The 22,121-nt window shown below is 48.1% G+C and overlaps 1 protein-coding gene across 2 annotated transcripts in view; it reads right to left on the minus strand.

The window, feature by feature from the left end:
* LOC138267797 (calcyphosin-like protein) overlaps positions 1 to 22,121 on the minus strand; it is a 91,716-nt gene that overhangs the window by 16,483 nt on the left and 53,112 nt on the right. For both annotated transcript variants that reach the window (XM_069217003.1, XM_069217004.1), the window contains exon 4: positions 9,069 to 9,278. In XM_069217003.1, the coding sequence (XP_069073104.1) occupies positions 9,069 to 9,278 (210 nt within the window). The remainder of the gene's footprint in view (positions 1 to 9,068; positions 9,279 to 22,121) is intronic.

Consider the following 22,121-nt stretch of genomic DNA (forward strand, 5'->3'; position numbering starts at 1 on the left):
CCTTGGAGATGCACCTGTGTGCCTGTGAGTGGTACTTAACCTGAAAGGATTTTGGCAGCATTTCCAGCAACCCCAGATACATTTTCTTTGTTCTCCACTCTCTACTGATGAAGGGCTAAACCCAGAAACACGTGTCTAGAGATATACAGCAATGTCTGCACCAACTTTAGTGAAAAACTACAGATAAATTTCGAGTAAGCGCTAACTGTGAACTGCATTCACCAGGATGCAAAGGGGCGAACTGTGCTGGGGATGTGAGGCAGTGTGCTCCCAATCCCCCTTCCTGTTTAAAAGGCTCCCTTGAGCCAGTGTGCTGACGAGCCTTGGAGATGCACCTGTGTGCCTGTGAGTGGTACTTAAACTGAAAGGATTTTGGCAGCATTTCCAGCAACCCCAGATACTATTCTTTGTTCTCCACTCTCTCCTGATGAAGGGCTAAACCCAGAAACACGTGTCTAGAGATATACAGCAATGTCTGCACCAACTTTGGTGATAAACTACAGATAATTTTCGAGGAAGCGCTAACTGTGAACTGCATTTACCAGGATGCAAAGGGGTGAACTGTGCTGCGATATGAGGCAGTGTGCTCCCAACCCCCCTTCCAGTAGTTGGAAGTCTCATTTATGGGTGTTTAGGCTTCAAGCCTGAGACACTCCTTTTCTCATTTGCAAAGACTTTCTGTAGTTTTGTTGCTGAGCCCTGAATTACTCTTTATAATTGTAGGGTTGAATGTATTAACTACATTATCTTTTCTGAGATTCATATTGTGAGGATCCTACTCTGAATTTCAAGGCTCCAGGACTTCACAGTTGGGCAAAGAATTTGTGAAACTGTTGCACCACAACGGGAATGCTGTAAATATTTTGAAGCCATGTAGTGCCTCATCTATATGTTTGCCGAAGTGTGTCTGGCCATGAAGAACGAGTTACTTACCTTCGGTAACGACTTTTCTGGTGGATACATTAGCTACCTGTGGATTCCTCACCTAATGAATACTCCCATGGCGCCAGCATTCGACGGAAATCTTCTTACTAGTCTCTGCACGTCGACGAGGACGTCACTCTAGCCCACGCGACGCCGTCTGACGTCATACAGGCAATAAGAGGTCCTCGACGACGTGCGGACGTCAGTACCAATCATTTTTTACGTGCATGAGAACAACCAGGCAATGCAATGAAAGAGCAAGGCAACATCCCATTACATTGTAAAAATACACAACATTGCATGAATAACTGTAAATCTTTTATATATATATATAACTCTCTCTTTTTAAAAAAATATATATATCTACACATCAAGTATATACACAAAGATATATACATATAATATATATACAACGCCCATTGCATCCTCAAAGACCAAGAGGAGCGTACTCAAGGATTACTTGGCAAGACCAGAAAGGCAACGGGGAGGCGGGTGGGACCGTGAGGAATCCACAGGTAGCTAATGTATCCACCAGAAAAGTCGTTACCGAAGGTAAGTAACTCGTTCTTCTGATGGATACAACTACCTGTGGATTCCTCACCTAATGAATAGAGTCCCAAAGCAGTACCACGCCTGGCGGTGGGTGCCTAAATGGTCAAACCAAGAAATCCTGCAGCACTGACCGTGCAAAATGGCCGTCCCTTCTAACCTCAGAATCCAAACAGTAATGTTTTGCAAAAGTGTGAAGGGACGACCAAGTTGCGGCCTTGCAGATGTCGACCACAGGAACACCTCTGGCCAAGGCCGAAGTGGCCGACTTAGCTCTGGTGGAATGAGCTCTAATGCCCTCAGGAGGATCCTTCTTTGCCAAAGAGTAACAGATTTTAATGCAAAGAACAACCCACCTGGATAGTGTTCTCTTGTGGACTGCCTTTCCTCTCCTCTTGCCCACGTATCCAATAAACAGCTGATCCTCCAGCCTGAAATCCTTTGTTCTATCAATAAAGAAGCTCAACGCTCTCTTTGGGTCCAGACGGTGCAGTCTTTCTTCCTCTTTGGAAGGATGAGGCGGAGGATAGAACGTGGACAAAGTAATTGCCTGAGCCAAATGGAAGGGTGAAACAACCTTCGGGAGGAAAGCAGCCTTGGTCCTCAACACCACCTTTCCCCATAAAAAGTTGTATAAGGGGGCTTTACTGATAAGGCCTGCAACTCACTCACTCTCCTTGCTGATGTTATAGCTATCAGGAAGACTGTTTTTAAAACCAAATACCTTAAGGGGCAAGAATGCATAGGTTCAAAAGGGGACCCCATAAGGAAAGTCAGGACCAAGGACAAATCCCATTGCGGCATAATGAATGGCTTTGGAGGATATTTATTTAGAAGACCTTTCAAGAATCTGATAACAATAGGGGATTTAAATAAAGATGGTTGGTCTGGAAGATAAATGAAGGCTGACAAGGCTGACAAATAACCCTTAATGGTAGCCACTGCACAACCTTTCTGCGCTAGAGACAGAGCAAAAGACAAAACGTCCGATAGATGAGCATGCAAAGGATCAATCTGCCTCTCTCCACACCACGCAACAAATTTAGACCATCTATTAGCGTAGATAGATTTAGTGGAGTGTCGCCTGGCCGCTAATATAACATCCACTACCTCTGGTGGGAGAGAGAAGGAACTCAGGTTGCCCCGTTCAATCTCCAGGCATGTAGGTGCAGACTCTGGAGGTTGGGGTGTAGAACCTGCCCCTGCGACTGCGAGAGGAGGTCTGCCCTGAAAGGGAGACGGAGCAGAGGGCACATTGAGAGTTGGAGAAGGTCGGAGTACCATACCCTCCTTGGCCAATCCGGAGCTATTAGGATGACTAGAGCCCGGTCCTGGCGAATCTTCCTCAACACTCGAGGAATCAAGGGTATGGGAGGAAACGCGTAAAGCAACTGGCCGCACCAGGTTATTTGAAACGCGTCCCCCAACGCTCCCTGCATCGGATACTGGAGGCTGCAGAATAACAGACAATGCGCGTTCTCTCGAGTGGCAAACAGATCTACCCGAGGAAACCCCCACCTCTGGAAGATTAAACGGACTTGATCTGGATGGAGACGCCACTCGTGGTCTGCTGAGAAATGGCGACTGAGACTGTCCGCACGCACGTTCAAGACTCCGGCCAGATGGTTTGCTATCAAGCAAATCTGATGGTCCTTTGCCCAGGACCATAGTCGAAGAGCTTCTCTGCAGAGAAGGTACGACCCCACTCCTCCCTGCTTGTTTATGTACCACATCGTGGTAGTATTGTCCGTTAGGACCTGTACCGACTGACCACAAAGGGAAGGGAGGAAGGCCTTGAGAGCCAGACGTACAGCCCGTAACTCTAACAGATTGATGTGAAACATCTGTTCCTCTGGAGACCAAAGACCTTTGATCTCCAGATCCCTCAGATGAGCTCCCCACCCTAGAGTGGAAGCATCCATTATGACTGTGGCCACTGGTGGCGACTGCTGGAACGGCTTTCCTTGTGAAAGATTGTTGCTTGCAATCCACCACTTCAAATCCACAGCAGCATCTCTGGAGATCTTGACAGTACCCTCTAGATCGCCTTTGTGTTGAGACCACTGCCTTCGGAGGCACCACTGAAGAGCCCTCATGTGCCAGCGAGCATGCGTGACCAACAGAATGCAGGAGGCAAACAGACCGAGCAGACGAAGGACCTTGAGGACTGGAACTACCGCTCCATTTCGAAACATTGGAACCAAATCCTGAATATCTTGAATCCGCTGAGGCGGAGGAAAGGCCCGACCCAATGTTGTATCCAGTACTGCCCCTATGAACAAGAGGCGCTGAGAGGGCTCTAGGTGAGATTTGGGCTTGTTCACCGAAAAACCCAGGTCGAACAACAACTGGGTTGTTGACTGCAGATGATGCGACACAAGCTCCGGGGACTTGGCTTTGATCAACCAGTCGTCCAAGTAAGGGAATACTGCTATCCCCTTCCTTCTGAGTTCTGCCGCAACCACCGACATCACCTTCGTGAAGACTCGAGGTGCTGAAGTAAGACCAAACGGAAGGACCGCAAACTGATAGTGCTGCGATCCCACCATAAACCGGAGATACTTCCTGTGTGACTTGAGTATCGGGATATGAAAGTAAGCATCCTGCAAGTCGACAGACACCATCCAGTCTTCCTTGTTCAACGCCAAAAGCACCTGTGCTAGGGTCAGTATCTTGAACTTTTCCTGCTTGAGGAACCAATTTAAGATCCTCCGGTCCAGAATTGGTCTCAAACGACCATCCTTCTTGGGAATCAGGAAATACCTTGAGTAACATCCTCGACCCCTTTCCTGCTCTGGGACCAACTCCACCGCGCCCTTTGAAAGGAGGACTTGTACCTCCTGTTCTAGCAACAGGAGGTGTTCTTCTGAACAATAAGAAGGGCGGGGCGGGATGAGGGGCGGGAACTCCCGAAAGGGAAGGGTGTAGCCTTTTCCCACAATACTGAGAACCCAAGTGTCCGTTGTAACAGTCTTCCATTTTGTGAGAAAATGCTGTAATCTTCCCCCTACAGGAGAGGAGTGAGTGGGAAATGGTGGAAGCCTAAGGCTGCTTCCCCTGCTGCACCCCGCCAGAGGATGAGGAAGAGGCAGAGTGCTGCTGAGAGGCTCCTCTGGTGCGGACCCTACCTCTCCCCCTAAAAGATCTATAGGGATGGGAAGAGGCAGGTTGCTGATATCTTCCCCGAAAGGAAGAGGAGGAAGAGCCACGCCCAAATCCACGAAACCTCCTGAAAAATCTGGAAGAGGCCGTGGCAGAAGGAGCTTGGAGCCCTAACGACTTAGCCGTGGCCCTGCTTTCCTTAAAACGTTCTAAGGCCGAATCAGCCTTGGCCCCAAACAGTTTGTCCCCATCAAACGGGAGATCCAACAATGTGGACTGTACATCCGCAGAAAAGCCCGAGTTACGGAGCCAGGCCTGTCTCCTTGCCACCACAGTTGTGCCCATTGCTCTGGCTACCGAGTCGGTGGTATCCAGTCCCGTCTAGATAATCTGGGTCGCAGCAGCCTGGGCATTTGAAGCAAGATCCAAAAGACCCTGGGGAAGCTCTGTAAACGATGAGGAAATGTCATCCATCAGAGCATGAATATACCTCCCCAGGAAACAGGTTGCATTAGTGGCTTTTAACGCCAGACTGCAGGACGAAAAAATCTTCTTGGACTGCGCCTCTAGTTTCTTACAATCTCTGTCCCCAGGCACCGTCGGGAAAGAACCAGGCGCTGACTTGGATGAACAGGAGGCCTGCACCACCAAGCTCTCCGGCGTAGGGTGCCTAGATAGAAAACCAGGGTCAGTCGGAGCCGCCCGATACCTCCTGGTCACGGCTCTGTGAACTGCTGGGGAAGATGCCGGCCTCTTCCACACCTCTAACACCGGATCCAGCAGAGCGTCATTAAATGGCAAAAGAGGCTCCGCCGCAGCTGAGGCCGGATGTAACACCTCTGTTAAAAGGTTTTGTTTAGCCTCCACCACCGGCAAAGGCAGGTCCAAAAAACTAGCTGCCTTCCATACCACTGCATGAAAGGAAGCAGCCTCCTCAGTATATTCTCCCGGGGACGAAAGATCCCACTCAGGGGAAGTGTCCAGCCCACTGGCCGACTCCAGACCACGCAGCCCATCACCCGAGTCCTCTAGCTCTCCTTCCTCCAGGGCTCGTTGGTACTCCTGCTCCTCTAATACACAGAGCACGTCTCCTCGAATGAAGTCGTTGTTCAATACGCGGAGTCGACAATGCCTCCGCCGAAGTCGAAGATCGGCGCCGATCTTCAGAAGCCACGGACGCCGCGTCCGGCGCCACAGGTAACTTCGGCGCCGACGAAAAAGCAGCTGAAGCAGATGGACCCACCGGAGTCACAGGCCGAAATCCCGACGTCGACGGGATGGAAATCCCCGGGGCCAATCCTTCTGACGCCACCGGAGCGGCCACCGGCGCCGACACTGGCGCCGAGCCCACGTTCCCAAAAGGGAGAAAGGGCATAAAGGGTGCCGGCCGAAGAGGCGCAGGATCACCCAAAGAAAAGGCCAAAGGCCCAGCCGGAGCACCCCCTGGAGCCATCTGTTGGAAGATGGCATACATCGCATTCAAGAATGCGGAACTATCGGCTCCAGGGGTGGGAAAAGCCGGATACTGAGGTGCCTGTCTCGGAGGCGACCCCGACGCCGGCCTCGACGTCTGCGCCGGAGAAAACACCTGAGGCTCCAATACCTCAATCACCGACGCCTGTCCAGGTGAAGTTGGAGACGCCGGAGAGGGCAACGGCGTCGAAGGATGCAGCGTAACCGTGGGACTGATCTCCCATGTCCTTCGGCGCCGATCCGACGACCTGGAACGAGTCTCCTTCGAATGACGCCGAGATTCTCTACGGCGCCGGGAGTCTCGATGACGCCGATGTCTTGGAGAAGAAGACTTCTTGTGATGCTTTTCCTTCGATTTTGCCATAAACAGCTTCGCCTCACGTTCTTTGAGGGCCTTCGGATTCATGTGCTGGCATGAATCACAAGTCGAGACATCGTGGTCGGAGCTCAAACACCAAAGGCAATCGGAATGAGGATCCGTCACCGACATCTTGCCTCCACACTCACGACAAGGCTTGAATCCAGACTTTCTCTGCGACATTATTACCACAGCGAAAGAATACGCAGCAAAAATACACTGTAACCACAAAAGTAACAGTTGCTCCCTCGAAGATAACCGTTTCGAATGCACGGAAAAAAGGGAACTGACGTCCGCACGTCGTCGAGGACCTCTTATTGCCTGTATGATGTCAGACGGCGTCGCGTGGGCTAGAGTGACGTCCTCGTCGACGTGCAGAGACTAGTAAGAAGATTTCCGTTGAATGCTGGCGCCATGGGAGTATTCATTAGGTGAGGAATCCACAGGTAGTTGTATCCATCAGAAACACATTTCCAGCACTTTCCCCTTCACCTTGGGGGTGAAACAGTCAATTCTTATGCCAACCTTGTTGACACAGGACTGCTTCTTCACTTAAATGGCAAGGCCTACATGCTGCATTAATAACTGCATCTGAAGTCTTTATTGCTTTCCTCATACTTCAGTCAGCTGTATTCCGTTTATTTTCTGGTAGGAGCTCTAGGAATGGGGTAATGTCACTCAATATCGAAAGTTCTTAGCAGCCCAAGATGGTGCAAGCACAGACCACCTTCAAACACTGGAAACATGAAATGTCATTTCATATCTGGAGGTGTAGTGGTCGGCTTTATCAGGTTCTGCGATATTCGCTGTAATGCTGAAGCAATGACAAATTCCTGGCACGGATAGCCCAATGGGCATGCTGTTTGGGGTATCTGCAGCACTAACATCGAACAACATCTGGAAAGGTAACCAACATCTTCCTAAGCTGCACTACCTCTTGCAAACAAATCCTTAAAAGGACAGCCTTTATGGATTTGTTAGGCTGTTCTGTAAAATGATATAAAAACATGGTGGTGGTTCCGTTGATGTCCTCCAATCAAGCATGTAACCTGGATACATCATCTGGTCTGGTGAACCATCTGCTGCAGCATGTGTCTCCTGAGCACTGTCCGTTGTGCAAGCCTCATGATCTTCTTTGGTTTGAGGTTTATAATCCTAGTAATTTTTGGTTCCAAATTATCATTCAATCCTATATCATCAACTGTATCTTTGAAGTTCCTTTCAGTGAAACAACCACTGTCCTTGGGAGGCACACATGTCCTTTAGGCTGAATGTGAAAGAGGTAGAATAGGCTGCTGTTGTGGAAGTGCGGGTTGCTAAGGTGGAAGAGGCAGCATCTGCGGTGGAGTAACCGGAGGTGGTTGTACATGCCAACTGACTGACCAACAGAGAGCACAGGCTGCCATTAGAATGCAGTTGGATTTGCCAGCTTTGCACTAATAGTGTGGTGGGTCAGGCAAGTATCCTGGTATGTACTGAACCCTCAATGTTGGGGACTATAAGCAGTCAGACTAGTCTTTGTCTGAAAGGACATCTATATCCTCTATCTAAAATCTCAGTAGTAATCTAATGGGAAAAGGGTGTTGTGTGAAGCTCAGGTGCACCTGTGCAATTTTGGAATTATATCTGGCCAAAATCCAAGCCTGTTGACTGAAACAGCACTGAAGCCAGCAGACGTGCCAAACATGAGGAAGCAGCTAACATCCATTGACAAAGTGCCCATGGCTATTGAAAGGCGACAACAAGGTTGTCTATGACAATGTGCCTGTCGGTGGTTTCAAACCTGAAATATTTTGCTCTTAGATGATGTGGTAGGCAAGAAAGGCACCAGAACATCTGCTGCAGCTTTTTTGTGCCACTTTTTAGAGCAGTGTGTCAGCATGGTATAGGATTGCATCGAGAAAGGTGGACTGCCTTTTTTAGAGCAAATATCAGGTTTGCACGTGCGTCCTTGCTGAACACATCCGACATCTACATGTTTTCCTTCGTCTTTTTAGCAGAAGTTGCTGGAGGGGTACCTTTTTGAAGAATAGTCTGCTGAAGAGCAGGCATACCCAGTATTGGGAGCTCTTTTGTGGTCTTGGAGCAATAAGAGTAGATACCCGGTCTCTGTCATGTTAAATTTTTGAAGAAAAGTCTCACCGATGCCGCAACTGGATGCCTAATGTATCAGATAAAGACAATAAAGGCATTTCAAATGCAGATCAACCACAAAGAATGTTTTTCATTCACAAGCCGAAAAGGCCTTGAAGACAGATATCTATTCTGTCTGACGGAAGGGTGCATTATCAGTGAAACTTCCCCATCCCAGAAGAAAACAAATCCCTAGAAAAAGGTCTCTGAGAAGCTGTAGGTGAAGCTGAGTGTCCAGGTGATGTGAAAAGATGAAATTCAGATGTTTCTAAGGTAACGGTAGCAGAGAGCAGGGCACTGTCTGGCGACTATCACACTTGCATGTTGTACAAAATCAATTCAATGGTGGCCATCTGGGCAGTGAGTGTGCTGTGTACTTTCAACTCATAGGCTAACATTGGTTTAAATTAAGATACTGTGCTATGCACAGAAAGTTATTTTTCTGTCTTGTTCACAATAGCAGCCTCTATTTTATATATAGGTATATGAACATAAAACAATAGCTACGAAGAAATACATGTCTACATACCTTTCCATCTTTGTTATTAGGTGAATCAAAGTTGTCCAGAAAATGCTTGAAAACTTGATCTTCATTCCACTCTCCATTTTGGTACTTCTGGTGACTTTTTGGATTGTAAGTGCCTCTTAGATCTGCAATAGTCACAACGCCATCACCTGTCTTATCCAGCTTACTGAAGGCATCACTGATGACTCGCTTTCTTGTCTCAGACATTGGTGGCTAAAAGTAATACCAAACACTGTTGTTAAAAACTAAATACTACATATTACACTGGTCCAATACTGCTTTGACTCTCCAGTAGGCACAGAGCAAGTGGTACAAACTGACTTACACCAAATAGTAGCTGTGCCAATACTAACAATACCAGACGTGCATCTGTCAAAGCATGAAAACAAACCTTGTGATCTAATGGTATTTTGTGAAATACCAGCTGAGTAGGGCAAGAAAACAGCACCATAGAACATACCTTCCGCTGAAAGAACACGAACAGTTATGAAAAGTAATAAAAATGCAAAAGATGTAAACTCAAAACTACCAAGAGGCAGAAGGTTAAACCTGAAGAAAAACAAACCTGATTGATACTTCTAACAGCAGATTCTTCACTTTTTTTCATCCAAGTATTCCCAGCTTCAGACTGGATTAGAAACTTCTGCCAGTAATGGCTTCTACTCATCAAGACGGTGCTGGATGGCTTCACAGCAGTCTCAATTTGCCCCAGAAATGACAGAGTAGGGACGCCTCTAGGCAACACCCCGGTGTAAAGATGTCCGTTACCTTACCTTCCTCACTCTTTGATACAAATCTGGAAATCAGCTCCTAACTTTAGCAGTTCTCTGACGACTTCAAAAAAGGTACACTGTGGGTTGAGGAAGGTGTCTCCCTAAAAGACAACAAGATTTATGCTGTGCTACAACTGCAGGAAACAGATGTCAGTTATGGATTGGTCACAATGCAAGTCATGTGAAAAGTATGCCCTAGTTTACCTAATGAAGATTAGAGAGTAGGGAAAAACTCTAGGTTGCCAAGCTTTAAAGGTTACGTTTGAAACAGTGTCCTTGCTTCAAGTGACTTGGTTTCTTGAAATATCAGGTAAGTCAAAAATGCTTCATAAGCCAAAGAAAGCCAAGAGGACCACGACCTCATCCTGCCACTCAATGAGGCAAAAAATTGTGAAAGCGAGATTCACAGGGCTTCTCACGTCCAACGTCTTGAGAATCATATCCACTGCCACAGAGGTGCACCCCAACTTCATCATCGACCCTTGATAAAATTGCAGCCTTCAAGGAGACCATTCTGATAGTCCAGACCCTATTTGTACCCTCTGGTGTGCCTTTGGAGCCACATGGGTCTCCAGTCATACTTCCGCCCACTGGCTTTTCCATGCCGCCAACTGCTCTCCTCGGGAACTACTCTGGAACCCGCACCGGTGCAGACATCCACTTTGATTCCTAGGTCTCCTCTGTGCCAGGTATCGGGTCCGATCCAGGCACCAGTCTCTCACCCCCAAAACTGATATCAGCCAGCTCAAGTCCTATGTCATGCTATGAGATTTCCCAAGGAATAGTCAGTGATCACTGAATGAGATCCTCAGCCTCCTCCACACCACCAGTATTACCACAGGGTGAAGGCTCTATTTGGCTCCAATTCTGAGGCAGTCCACTGCCTATAAAACATTCCTCAAAATGTTCTCGATGGCTAGGCTGTGAACAGTCTGCCCCCTCCCCCAAACTAAGCTGATCAAATAATTCACCTAGACCAAATGCCAGTGGCTAGACACCACCACTTAGATCGAGTGCGACTCACTACCTAGTCCAACTAAGGAAAAAAGTGTCTTCTTTGCAGGTGTAGTGCCCAGAGCATCAGAGCCACTAAATTGCTACGACTGAAACTGAATCCAGTTGCTGACTGAAAAAACTCCACCAGGGTCACCTTTATCACAGTCCTTTGACATTTAAAGAGAGACTCACTGACACCCTCTTGGCCACTTGGTCAAATTAGGGTCAGCTCTTTGGGCCAGTCGACCTGCGGCCTGGAGATGTAAACTGCCCTCAGGTGAACCTGATTTTCTAACAAAACACCCTACACCCGAAACCCTTGTGCGGTGCAGGCATCAACAATTAAGGTGGAATCTACATGCCTTCCCTTGAGAACACCCCGATAGGAAGTCCACCAGTAGCATACGCCATGCCATCAGCAGCAGAGTAATATTTAGGCAACATGCTTAGATGTGGGCAACTAGGTTTTCTGCACACATTCAGGCATCATTCAGAGTCATGTCCTTTAAGCAGATCTACAGTTTTTGTTATTGAGAAATAGCTGACTCAGAGGTCGAGTGGTTTAAATATAGTAGTGCCACAACCTACTCTGTGGGGTTATTGGGGCCAGTCTGACATTTTCTCCAACAGTTTAGATCGTTTAGGGGATACTCAAGTCGCCTATGTACTGGTAATATCGACAACTGCAGCATTCAGCAAAGCCTCTCCGAGGCAGAAGAGGTGACGGCACTCAAGAAGGTTACACTTCCCTCACAAGTGTCAGCTGGTAGAGCCCAGGATCCAATATTTGCTCTACGTCTGGAAATCTAGAAGATCACACTGATTGCTGATGAATTGTGCAGTCCTCTTTTTCCATGCCTCATATCCCTCAAATATCCTAATGCCAAATATTAATGCAAGAAGTAAATCATCTGCTGACCAGGAGTGTCATGGAACCAGTGCTGACTCTGATGGTGGCAAAGTGTGCTACTTACTTCAAAGAAGGACAAAGGCCTCAGGCCCGTAGCAAGCCTGGTTACTGCATGCCTCTCTGCAAAAGGATAAGTTAAAAATGCTCATTTTGGCACTGATTCTTGCTGCCCTGTATCCTGTAGATTAGGTGGTGTCCTTTAGACTTTCAGGATGTGTACCTTCAGACACACCTCCTGCAGTCCCACAGTCACTACCTGCAGCCCTTGGTGAGATCTGAATACTTCCATTTTGGTGTTCTGCCTTTTGGCCTTATCTCGTTGCTCTTGAAAGTTATGGTGATGGTTGCAGCTCATCTTGTGAGGTCCAGGACGCATGCGTTACCATATCTTGAAACATGGTTGTTGAAAGTGGGTTTGATGCAGTCAGTCACATACTATGTCCGAACGATAGCCATTCTCTTGACCTTCTTGGTGTTTTCCATCGGCTCGCTGAACTCCCATAGGAGACCCAAATAGAGACCTCCCATTATTGGGCTATCCTAGACACCACCACAGCGAGTCAGAGAACATTCAGGTTATATTATAGGTGTTGCCAGCTCAGTCTTGAGTATTAGTGAGGGTGGTTAAGAGGCTCCTAGCCATGTGCACCCGCCTCCTTCTACACGCCACATTGCATATGTAAGCCCTGCAATGGAACCTCTGGATTAGGCGGGCCCAGCAGCGGGGATGTCTCTGATTCCATCCAGATTTCTCAGCGCACAGATGAGGGAGCTTCTGAGGTGGCCAACCTGATCTGCTGTAGCCCAGTCTTTTTTCTCCATCCAGGCATCATGGCTGTGAAAGAAACTTCACAGGTACAAAGAAAGGGCCAATTGGGAGAGATTGCAGGATATGAACACCAAGCTAATCTTTTTGGTGCTTTGTGAAATGGGGCTGGTCCTAAAAGACTTCCTCCAGACCAACAGGGAATTTGTTGCAGATCCTTTCAGACAGCACAACTACCATGTCCTACTTCAACAAGCAGGGTGGTCCTGAATCCTGTACTGAGGCCTTGTGCCTGTTGAGATGACTGCACTAGTAGATCTTTCTGGTGGCCAACCACCTTTAAAGGCCCCTGAATGCTGGAGCGGATAAACTGTGCAGGCATCGGCTGTTGGACCACGAATGCCATCTTCATCCGGAGATGGCATTAGGAATCCTTGAACAGTAGGGTCTGCAGTAGCTAGATCTGTTGCCACCATTATAAATGTGCAATGTCAAAACAGTTGCACCACAGTTCACTCTAGGCAAGTTCTTGGGATACATTTTCTGTCTGGGATTCCCCAGTATGGCCTTCTAGCATTACCTCTCTAGCCTCAAGTTGTGAAGGAAATTAAGACGGATTGAGCACACTTCATGTTAGTTTCAGATTTGGAAAGGACAGTGTGGTATCCAGATCTCCTCGGCCTGAACATTTTCCCTCCAGTCCAACTTCCAAATCGGGTGGATCGCCTTTCTTAGCAAAAATAGAGGATCATACATCCAAATCTCCACAACTACCTCCATGGAGTTTGAGCAACAATGGTGGAGGTCCTTTGATTTGCTGTCAAAGTAGTGGATGTCAACCATGCTGCCTTCAATGTAATCCATTTCAGCTGACCAGTGGGAGAAGTATGTCATCATCTTGAGACTCGGCAGACCAAACTTTCTGATGCATTGTTGTTTGTTTTGTTGTTGGCTCAGCAAAGTCTTGCAGTGGGTACAGTTAAGTGTTACATGCTCGCCATTTCAGCTTTTGTCTGTTTGCCAGATCAGTCTTCCCTTATCAAGTCACCTGGTGTGATGCACATTCTGAAAGCTTTTCCTACTAAACCTTTTGATATACCAGTGAAATCTCAAATTGCTTCTCGTGTGCTAAGGTAATTTATAGTTTTCCCATACAACTTCTGACAATCTTAACTATATTTTCTTGTTGCTATTTCTTCCACCTTGCGGCAGAACTGTAGTTGCATCCTGCCTACTCTTTCTTTCCAGGCAATCTGCTTCCAAGGACTAGAGGCTACATTCCTGAAAAAATTGTGTTGCCTTTTATGTTCAACAGTCGATTACCATACTGCCTTCTTCACTTCGCCACATCCCTTGATAGAGGAACAGAGGTTTTATGAGCTTAAAGAGCACTAAGCTTACATATTGACTGCACAAGTGACTTATGTGGATGAACAGCTCTTTATTGCTTTCGCTGAGATTAAGAAAGGCAGAGCAATGGAAAATGGATAATATTTTGTATAAACATGTTAGGAATTGCTGAGAAAAGAGGCCCCTGAGGGTTTGCAGGCCCATTGTGGTGAAAGGTGCAACAACTATGCCAGCAAGAGAAGTGCCTGTCCTGGACTTCGCCAGGCTGCGATGTGGCTGGCAGTGCACATGTTCACGAAACACTACTGCCTTGATAGATAGGTCACCAGCAAGGCCATGTTGCCGCTCGGTCATACTTTGAGTCCGCTTTTCAAGCCCTCCACATTTGGGAGATCCTGCTATGAAATGTATTCCAAAGGTGAGGAATCTGCAGTTAGAAATATCCATCAGAACAAAGTTACTTGCCTAAAATAACGCCCTTTCTAGTGGATACTCTAACACCAAATTCTCCACTGCCCTCCCTCTTTCCTTCTGTGGAATGGACATCTGCAAAGTATAATATGGTTGCGTGTTAGATTTGAGCACACTGCCACGTGCCATGTACAATTAGTTTACATCATCAGTGGCTACGGGCGCTATAGGAGAAAAATTAAGAAATTGTCAGCATGTATGGGTGGCACCTATATGCGGCCCTGCTCTCTCACTTCCAGGGCAGATTTTCTAAATGTGAGGAAGCTACGGTTAGATCTACCAGAAAAAGTGGCTGAAGGTAAGTAACTTGTTCACCAGCATATAATACCCAGAATTTGGTCCAAAACCTAAACCAGTTATTTGTGGTTTAACACACCTATGCAAACTGAACTTACTGTTGCACTACATGCAAAAGCAGCACTCGCACGATCTCCATAGTCACGGTAACCCAAATCCCGAGAAGGCTGTGAGCAGCATCTCAAAATACCCCACTGATCACCATCCAATCACAGTATTCCCTCTAATTCTCTACCGTAAGCACAGGATGCCAGAACTTGGTGATCAGCTTTCTGACTGCAGCCAGATCCTTTGTGCATTTATTTGTTGGGACATGTATAACACAAACCATACTTGTTAGCAACAGAGCCCTGATCTTTGACAAGACACCATCTTCCACAATCAAGTTCCAGTACTTCATATTTTTGCTTTGTAAAATATTCCTCTTTATCAATCTGTCTTCTGGCCTTCTCATACTCTCCAGTGTATGAGCACGGCATAGGTCCTCCCACCAGGCAGCCCCTTCGAAAGGATCTTCTGTCATTGCAGCAGTAGAGGCTTCAGCACCCAAATCTGTCAATGCTCTGCCTTCATGTCTGGAGATTGAGCAGCAAAATTTAACAGCTTTCGACCTTCTGTCCAAAGTCTGCCATGTTATCTTGGCAGCCTGGCATTCCTCCACCAAGATGGTATATGTCAGTCGTTGGAATAAATTTGAGGCATGGTTTGCTGAGAAACAGATTGATCCCTTATCTGGCCCCCTTTCCCAGGTTCTTTTGTTTATCCTTACCCTAGGAGGGCTCTGCATTGGGCACTTTGGAGGGTTATTTATATGCCATCTCTGCCTTTCTGCAGCTGCCTGATGAGCCCTCTCTCTTCAAGTTCCCATTTGTCTTCCCCCAGCTCTCTTTGTTATGCCTCAACTGGACCTTAACTTGGTTCATACTTTCTTAACGTTCACTCCCTTTGAGCCGCTTCACTTTTGTCCTCTTAAACCCCTTACCATCAAGACGGCTTTTCTGGTGGCAATTACATCTGCCCAGAGGGTCAGTGAGCTACAGGCACTGTCATCTCAGCCTCCCTACATATCTTTTTTTTCTTTGACACACTGGCCCTTCAAACTCGAGCATCTTTCTGGCTAAAGGTAGTCACTTTGCCCACTATTTATGCTCTGCCTCATCCCTCTAAAGAAGAGCAGAGAGTCCACTGGATGAAACCAAAGAGTGTTGTCATTCTACCTTGACCGCACTAAAACTTTCCAGGTGGACAATCAACTCTTCATGGGGTATATAGGGGTCAAAAAAGGGAAGGCCATACAAAAACGGACCATCTTCTGATGTATCATACTCTGCATTAAAATCTGCTATGCACTGGGCAAGAAGCAACACCCAGAGGGTTGGGTGCTCATTCCACCAGAGCAGAGGCTGTGACCATTGTGTTCTCACATGGAGTTCCATTTCAGGACATCTGCCAGGCAGAAGCGTGGACATCTCTGCACAAGTTTACCAAGCACTACTGTCTGGATAGTCAGGTCCATAGGGATGGGCACTTCGTCAGTTTGGTCCTGCAGGACTTTTTGATGTGAAATTGTTGTGCGAAGACCCACCTCCAGGGAGGTATTATTTGGGTATCTATTCTAAGGTAAGGAATCTGCAGCTAGAGGTCTCTAACAGATTAATAAGTTACTTACCTTCAGTAACACCTGATCTGACACAGAATATTTAGCCGCAGATCCCTCACCAATCCACTTATCCTCCTTGCTCTGCAAACAGATATCTAGGGACAGAGCTTTCCCCTTTCACAGCCCTATTTTTACCAATCAGTAGTTTATGGTCTTCGTGGCTCAGCACTCCTGGTGTTAAAAGAAACTCGCATCAGCGTGCTGGGTTGGTGCCTATATAGACCCTGTGCTCGTCACTTCCAGCCCAGGCGACGTGACGGCGCCACATAGAGATAAACAATGCCATCTACCGGCTCGCAGGGAGTACTGCTCACGAAAAATTTCCAGATCCAGTCTCACACCTGGGGATAATTGTAATGTAAGGAATCAGGGCTGGACCGGAAACCCAAAGCAATCCTGGTAAATTTTGCCAGACCAGCCCCCATATAGTGGATACCAATCAAGGGTGACCACTACAATGGGACTTGGGTGGTTTCCCCTCCCTCCTATGAAAAGTTTGGGGGAAAATGGCAAAAACGGTGCATTCTACAACACATTTTTCATTGTATATTCAATTGTGTTCGTTTTTAAAGCATAGTAAATGATGACCTTAAAGAGCACCAGGATACAGCATTCTTGTTTCGGGCTCTTCAATGGTTCCCTCACCAACACCCTCTAACAGTGCCTCTCATTTCTCCATAGCCCCTCTCTCACGTGTATTTAATTTGTTTTATAGTGCCTCTCTCACGAGTGTAGGGTGTTGGTGCACTTTACATCACAAACGTACTGAGAAAAAAGCAGTATATAGCAAATGTTACATAAGACAAAGGGGGACTACAATGTCCAGGATTCACAGGTCACTTAAAATGGTAGACATTTTTGAAGAGTGCTTGGTTTGGAGAAGCATAAACTCAGGATTCCCAACGTACCACAGTGGTTAAGATTGCCTTTACTAATAAATTATTTTGCCCCAAACAAACCCTTTTAGCAAAATTAGGAGAATCAAAGACTGGGGAAAAAAACATAACTATCTGATAGAGACTTATAGTTGTAGATTCCTTACCTTAGAATTTCCCCCAGGTGTCAGACTGGATCCAGAGAATTTTCTCCAAGCAGTAAGTTCCCTTGCGTGCCATTAGGTGATATTGGTCGACTCTGCGTCCGTCTCTTGCACCATAGTCGGAGTGATGATATCGCGTTTGTGTATCGGTGCCACCCCAGTGCCCTGACCTCAGTTCTTTTCTTTCCACGCCTGCCTATGGGCAGAACTGGAGAAGAGCCACCACCTCTCGTCTTTGTCCCACTCTAAGTCCTCGGAACATTGGGGTCACAAGAAGAAGTCCCTATTGCTCTGACAATGCAACGCTGGAGGAGCATTGATGCTCTAAGCCTCTGTCCTCGGAGCCTGCTTCTGGGTCCGCTCCGCGCTTACCCTGAGCCATCCCTGCCCAACTCAGGGAGTTTTACGGGGTCATGCACCTCATTTTTGGGCAAACTGACTTTCCTACGATGCCTTCGGGCCCAGGAGGATCAGAGGGGGTCCCCTCGGGTTCTGCACTAGCAGCTTTGACCTTGCTCCGGAGGGCACCCCAGGATCCATTATCAGCTCCATGCTGACGCCGGTAGTGCCATCGCGACCTTCCCATGCACCAGCAAAGATGCTTCCAACGGCAGTCAGAACAAAACTCCTGGCTGAGGTGCTTGGGAAGAAGTTGTTCCCTTCCTCCAGTCTGGTGAACACTGCATGCCTTTTGGGCCGCTTTTTCCATACTTTATGGGATATGGTCACGCAGGTCCTGGAGGAGGCCCAGGATATTCTATCTCAAGCCGTTGTTCACAATACGTTGTAGGTTGGATACAACCTACTCACTAGGCAGCTCTATTGCGTCAACAGTGGCCGTGAGGTGCCACATTTAGTTAAGGATGTCTGGCCTTTCGGTGGATGTCCAGCAATCACGTATCGACATGCCATTCGATGGCACCCGTCTCCACGGAGACAAAGCGGACTCAACGCTCAAGCACTTTAAGGAGTCCCGAGCAATGGCTCAGTCCCTTGGTCTCGCAGCTGCTCCACGCACCCCTCAGTGCGATTATTGCCCCTTTTGTGGCTACGGAAGGGGCACTAACCACGTCCATTCCCCTCTAGCCACAGTGCTTCACATGCCGCCAGCCTCTGTGTGGCCGCGGACATGGGATCCAGCGTGCCCGTGGATGAGGAAGCCAGCTGTCAGCCCAGTCCACCACCACCCCTGCTGCAGCCTCCAAACCTTCCTAGTCCATCGCTCCATCCCAGACCAGTTGAAGGCATGATTCGCCATCATGAGCCCCCCCTGGGAATCTATCACAATGGCAATTGGGTTTTGCAAATAGCCCGAAGGGGCTACTCCCTCTCCTTCAAGACTACCCCCCGGCCATGCCACCATCCTACGATCAGAGGACAGAGGATCACTTGGCACTTCTCCGCGAGGAAATTACGGGTCCCTTGGCCAAGGAAGCCATAGAGAGGGTCCTTGTTCCAGAAATAGGTTGTGGTTGTTATTACTGCTAATTTCTGGTGCCCAAAAAGGACAAGGGCCTTCGTCCAATCCTAGACCTCTGGTCCCTCAACCTCTACCTCAGTAAGGAGAAGTTCAAAATGCTCATTATGGTTCAGGTCCTATTTGCCATGGACGTTGGAGACTCGATGGTAGCGTTGGACTTGCGGGATGCTTACTTCCACATTTCCGTGCTGCTAGCCCACAGGCGTTACTTGCGGTTCATGGTAGGTCACAAGCACTTTCAGTTTACTGTGCTTCCCTTGGCCCTTATCAGTGCCCCTCGGGTGTTCATGAAAGGGATGGTGGTGGTCGCAGCTCTTATGCATAGGCTAGGGGTTTCAGTCTTACCCTACCTGGACGACTGGCTGTTGAAGGTGGGCTCGCCTCAACCGCCTCCCTTTCATCAGAGCTGTTCTGGACACAGTGCAATTTCGGGCCTATCCATCCTAAAAACGAGTCCAGGATATTTAGGCTATTAAACCGATGTTTCAACATCTGTCCTAGTTTCAGTGAGAATGACTATGAGGCTGCTGGGCCTCATGGCATCCTTCTGGTCACAAATGCCAGATGGCGTATGAGGGCTTTACAGTGGGACCTGAAGTTCAAGTGGAAGCCGAATTAGGGGACTCTCTCAGAGGTGGTCCTGATCTCGGAGTGAACTGCGCAAGATCCACAGTGGTGGCTTTTGAATCGCGATTAAATCAGAGGCAGATCCCTCTCCTTTCTCCAACCAGATCTGACTGTAGTGACAGATGTGTCACTCCTGGGATGGAGCGGCCACATGGGGGAGGCGGACTACAGAGGTGTCTGGTCTCCGGCTGAGTCCAGGGTCCACATCAATCTTCTGGAGCTCAGAATGATCAGGCTTGGATTGAAAGCATTACTTCCCTCTCTCAAAGGGTTAGTGGTGCACGTGTCCAAGGACAACACCACTGCCATGTGGTACTGCAACAAGCAGATCGGGGTGGGGCCATGGATACTTTGTTAGGAGTCTCTACGTCTCTGGACATGGCTGGGATATCAGGGCATATCCCTGGTGGTTCAACATCTGGCAGGCTCTCTGAACGCAAGAGCAGACAAACTCAGCCATCAATGCATGGTCGATCATAAAGGGAGTCTCCTCCCGGAGGTGGCAAAAGGACTCTTTCAGCAGTGGGGAGATCCTTTGTTAGATCTGTTCGCCCCTGCAGAGAATGTGACATGTCAGCTGTTTTGCACGCTGGAGTTTCTAAGAAGGTACTTGCTCAGTGACGCTTTTCATCTTGAGTGGAACTTAGGCCTCCTGTATGCCTTCTTGCCAATACCATTTCTGCCCAGAGTTCTCAAGAAGATCAAGAATGACCGGGCCCAAGTAATCCTTGTGGCTCTGGACCGGATGCAAAGAAACAACCCCCTGAGGGTTTCTGTGCTCACTCCACCAGAGCAGCTGCTGCAACCACTGCGTTAGCACGCGGAGTTCCAGTCCTGGACATCTGCCAGGCAGCAACGTAGGCGCCCCTGCCTATGTTTACAAAACACAACTGCCTAGATAGTGAGGACTGCAGGGACGGCTACTTTAGCAGTTCGGTCCTACAGGACTTCCTAGTATGATCTTGGTTCGCAGATCGATCTCCGAGGATGGTATTGCTTAGCTATCTATTCTAAGGTAAGGAATCTGCAGCTAGCAGTCTCTACTAGACGAACAGGTTACTTACCTTCGCTACCGAATAGAGACATAGGGCGGGAACCGCCATATGGCCGCTCCGCGGTCGAAAGACCGCGGAGGCCATTCAGGCTTTCCCGCTGGGCTGGCGGGCGACCGCCAGAAGGCCGCCCGCCAGCCCAGCGGGAAACCCCTCCCCACGAGGAAGCCGGCTCCGAATGGAGCCGGCGGAGTGGGTATGTGCGACAGGTGCAGTTTGCACCCGTCGCGTATTTCAGTGTCTGCATTGCAGACACTGAAATACACAGTGGGGCCCTCTTACGGGGGCCCCTGCAGTGCCCATGCCATTGGCATGGGCACTGCAGGGGCCCCGCGGCACCCCCTACCGCCATCCTGTTCCTGGCGGGTGAACCGCCAGGAACAGGATGGCGGTAGGGGGTGTCAGAATCCCCCATGGCGGCGCAGCAAGCTGCGCCGCCATGGGGGATTCCAAGGGCAGCGGAAAACCGGCGGGAGACCGCCGGTTTTCCTTGTCTGACCGCGGCAAAACCGCCGCGGTCAGAATGCCCGGCGGGGCACCGCCAGCCTGTTGGCGGTGCTCCCGCGGGGTCGGAATGACCCCCATATTCTTGTTGCAGATTCCTTATGGACCTACCCATCTTCTCCGCTCTGCAAACTGATTTCTAGGGACAGGGACTCCCTTTCAGGGCCCTAGTTCTGGTGCACCAGTCTCAGTGTTCTTCATGGCTCCGCGCTCTTGACATTGAAAGTCGTGAAAAAAAACCTGACATGAGCACGCCGGCATGGTGCCTATATACAACCGCAATGTCATCACAGTGACCACAACGCCAACGAAGGACGCGGAGTCAACCAATGCCATCTGATGGCGTGTAAGGGTACTGCTCCAAGAAAAATCTCCAGATCCAGACTGACGCCTGAGGGAAATTCTAAGGTAATGAATCTGCAACAAGGATATGCCTCTACCAAATAATTTGCTACGAAGGTAAGTAACATGTTCTTCTAACCATTACCATGCAGTTTGCATGCAGCTCTTTGATGGCAGTTCGTAGCTCACTGCGCTAAATTATGATTGTAACCTATGAACTGCACAATAACAAAAGGATCTTTATGACAAAAGCAGTATCCTACTGATCTATGCACATAAAATACTGTTCTGTGATCTGAATAGTACACATTCTTTGCAGCAGGCATATTAAGCCTGTGTGCTACCTTAGATGATTCAAAATTGCCACTATACAAAACCCCAATCTCTCTCCAGCAGGTACATTAATCACCAGATTTATCTTGGCACATTTATTGTTGCCTAAAAACCGTTGGATAATCAAGGAACTGCTGTGCTTTTAAAACTGCTGCACTGCTACAAAACCAGCCCCCAGAAACAAAAGTGGCGCTCCACCCTTCCAGCCTCACAGGCAAACGCCAGATGCCCGGTAAGGTTAGCCTGGCTTTGTAAGGAATATGAGTCTAGACAGGATCTATAGCAGATAAGGCATTACTGAAGGAAAGTTAATTTTGTTCATAATTTACTATCTATTAACACTTTTTAAAATTGTTAATCAGTAGGGAAATTAATATTTTCCTATATTTTAAAAAAAAGTTTGCGAGGTATCGCACTTGTACTTAGCAAGTTCCATTTTTAAAAATATACCTTCTT

The sequence above is a fragment of the Pleurodeles waltl genome, chromosome 12, assembly GCF_031143425.1.
Source record: "Pleurodeles waltl isolate 20211129_DDA chromosome 12, aPleWal1.hap1.20221129, whole genome shotgun sequence".
Taxonomy (NCBI): Eukaryota; Metazoa; Chordata; class Amphibia; order Caudata; family Salamandridae; genus Pleurodeles; species Pleurodeles waltl.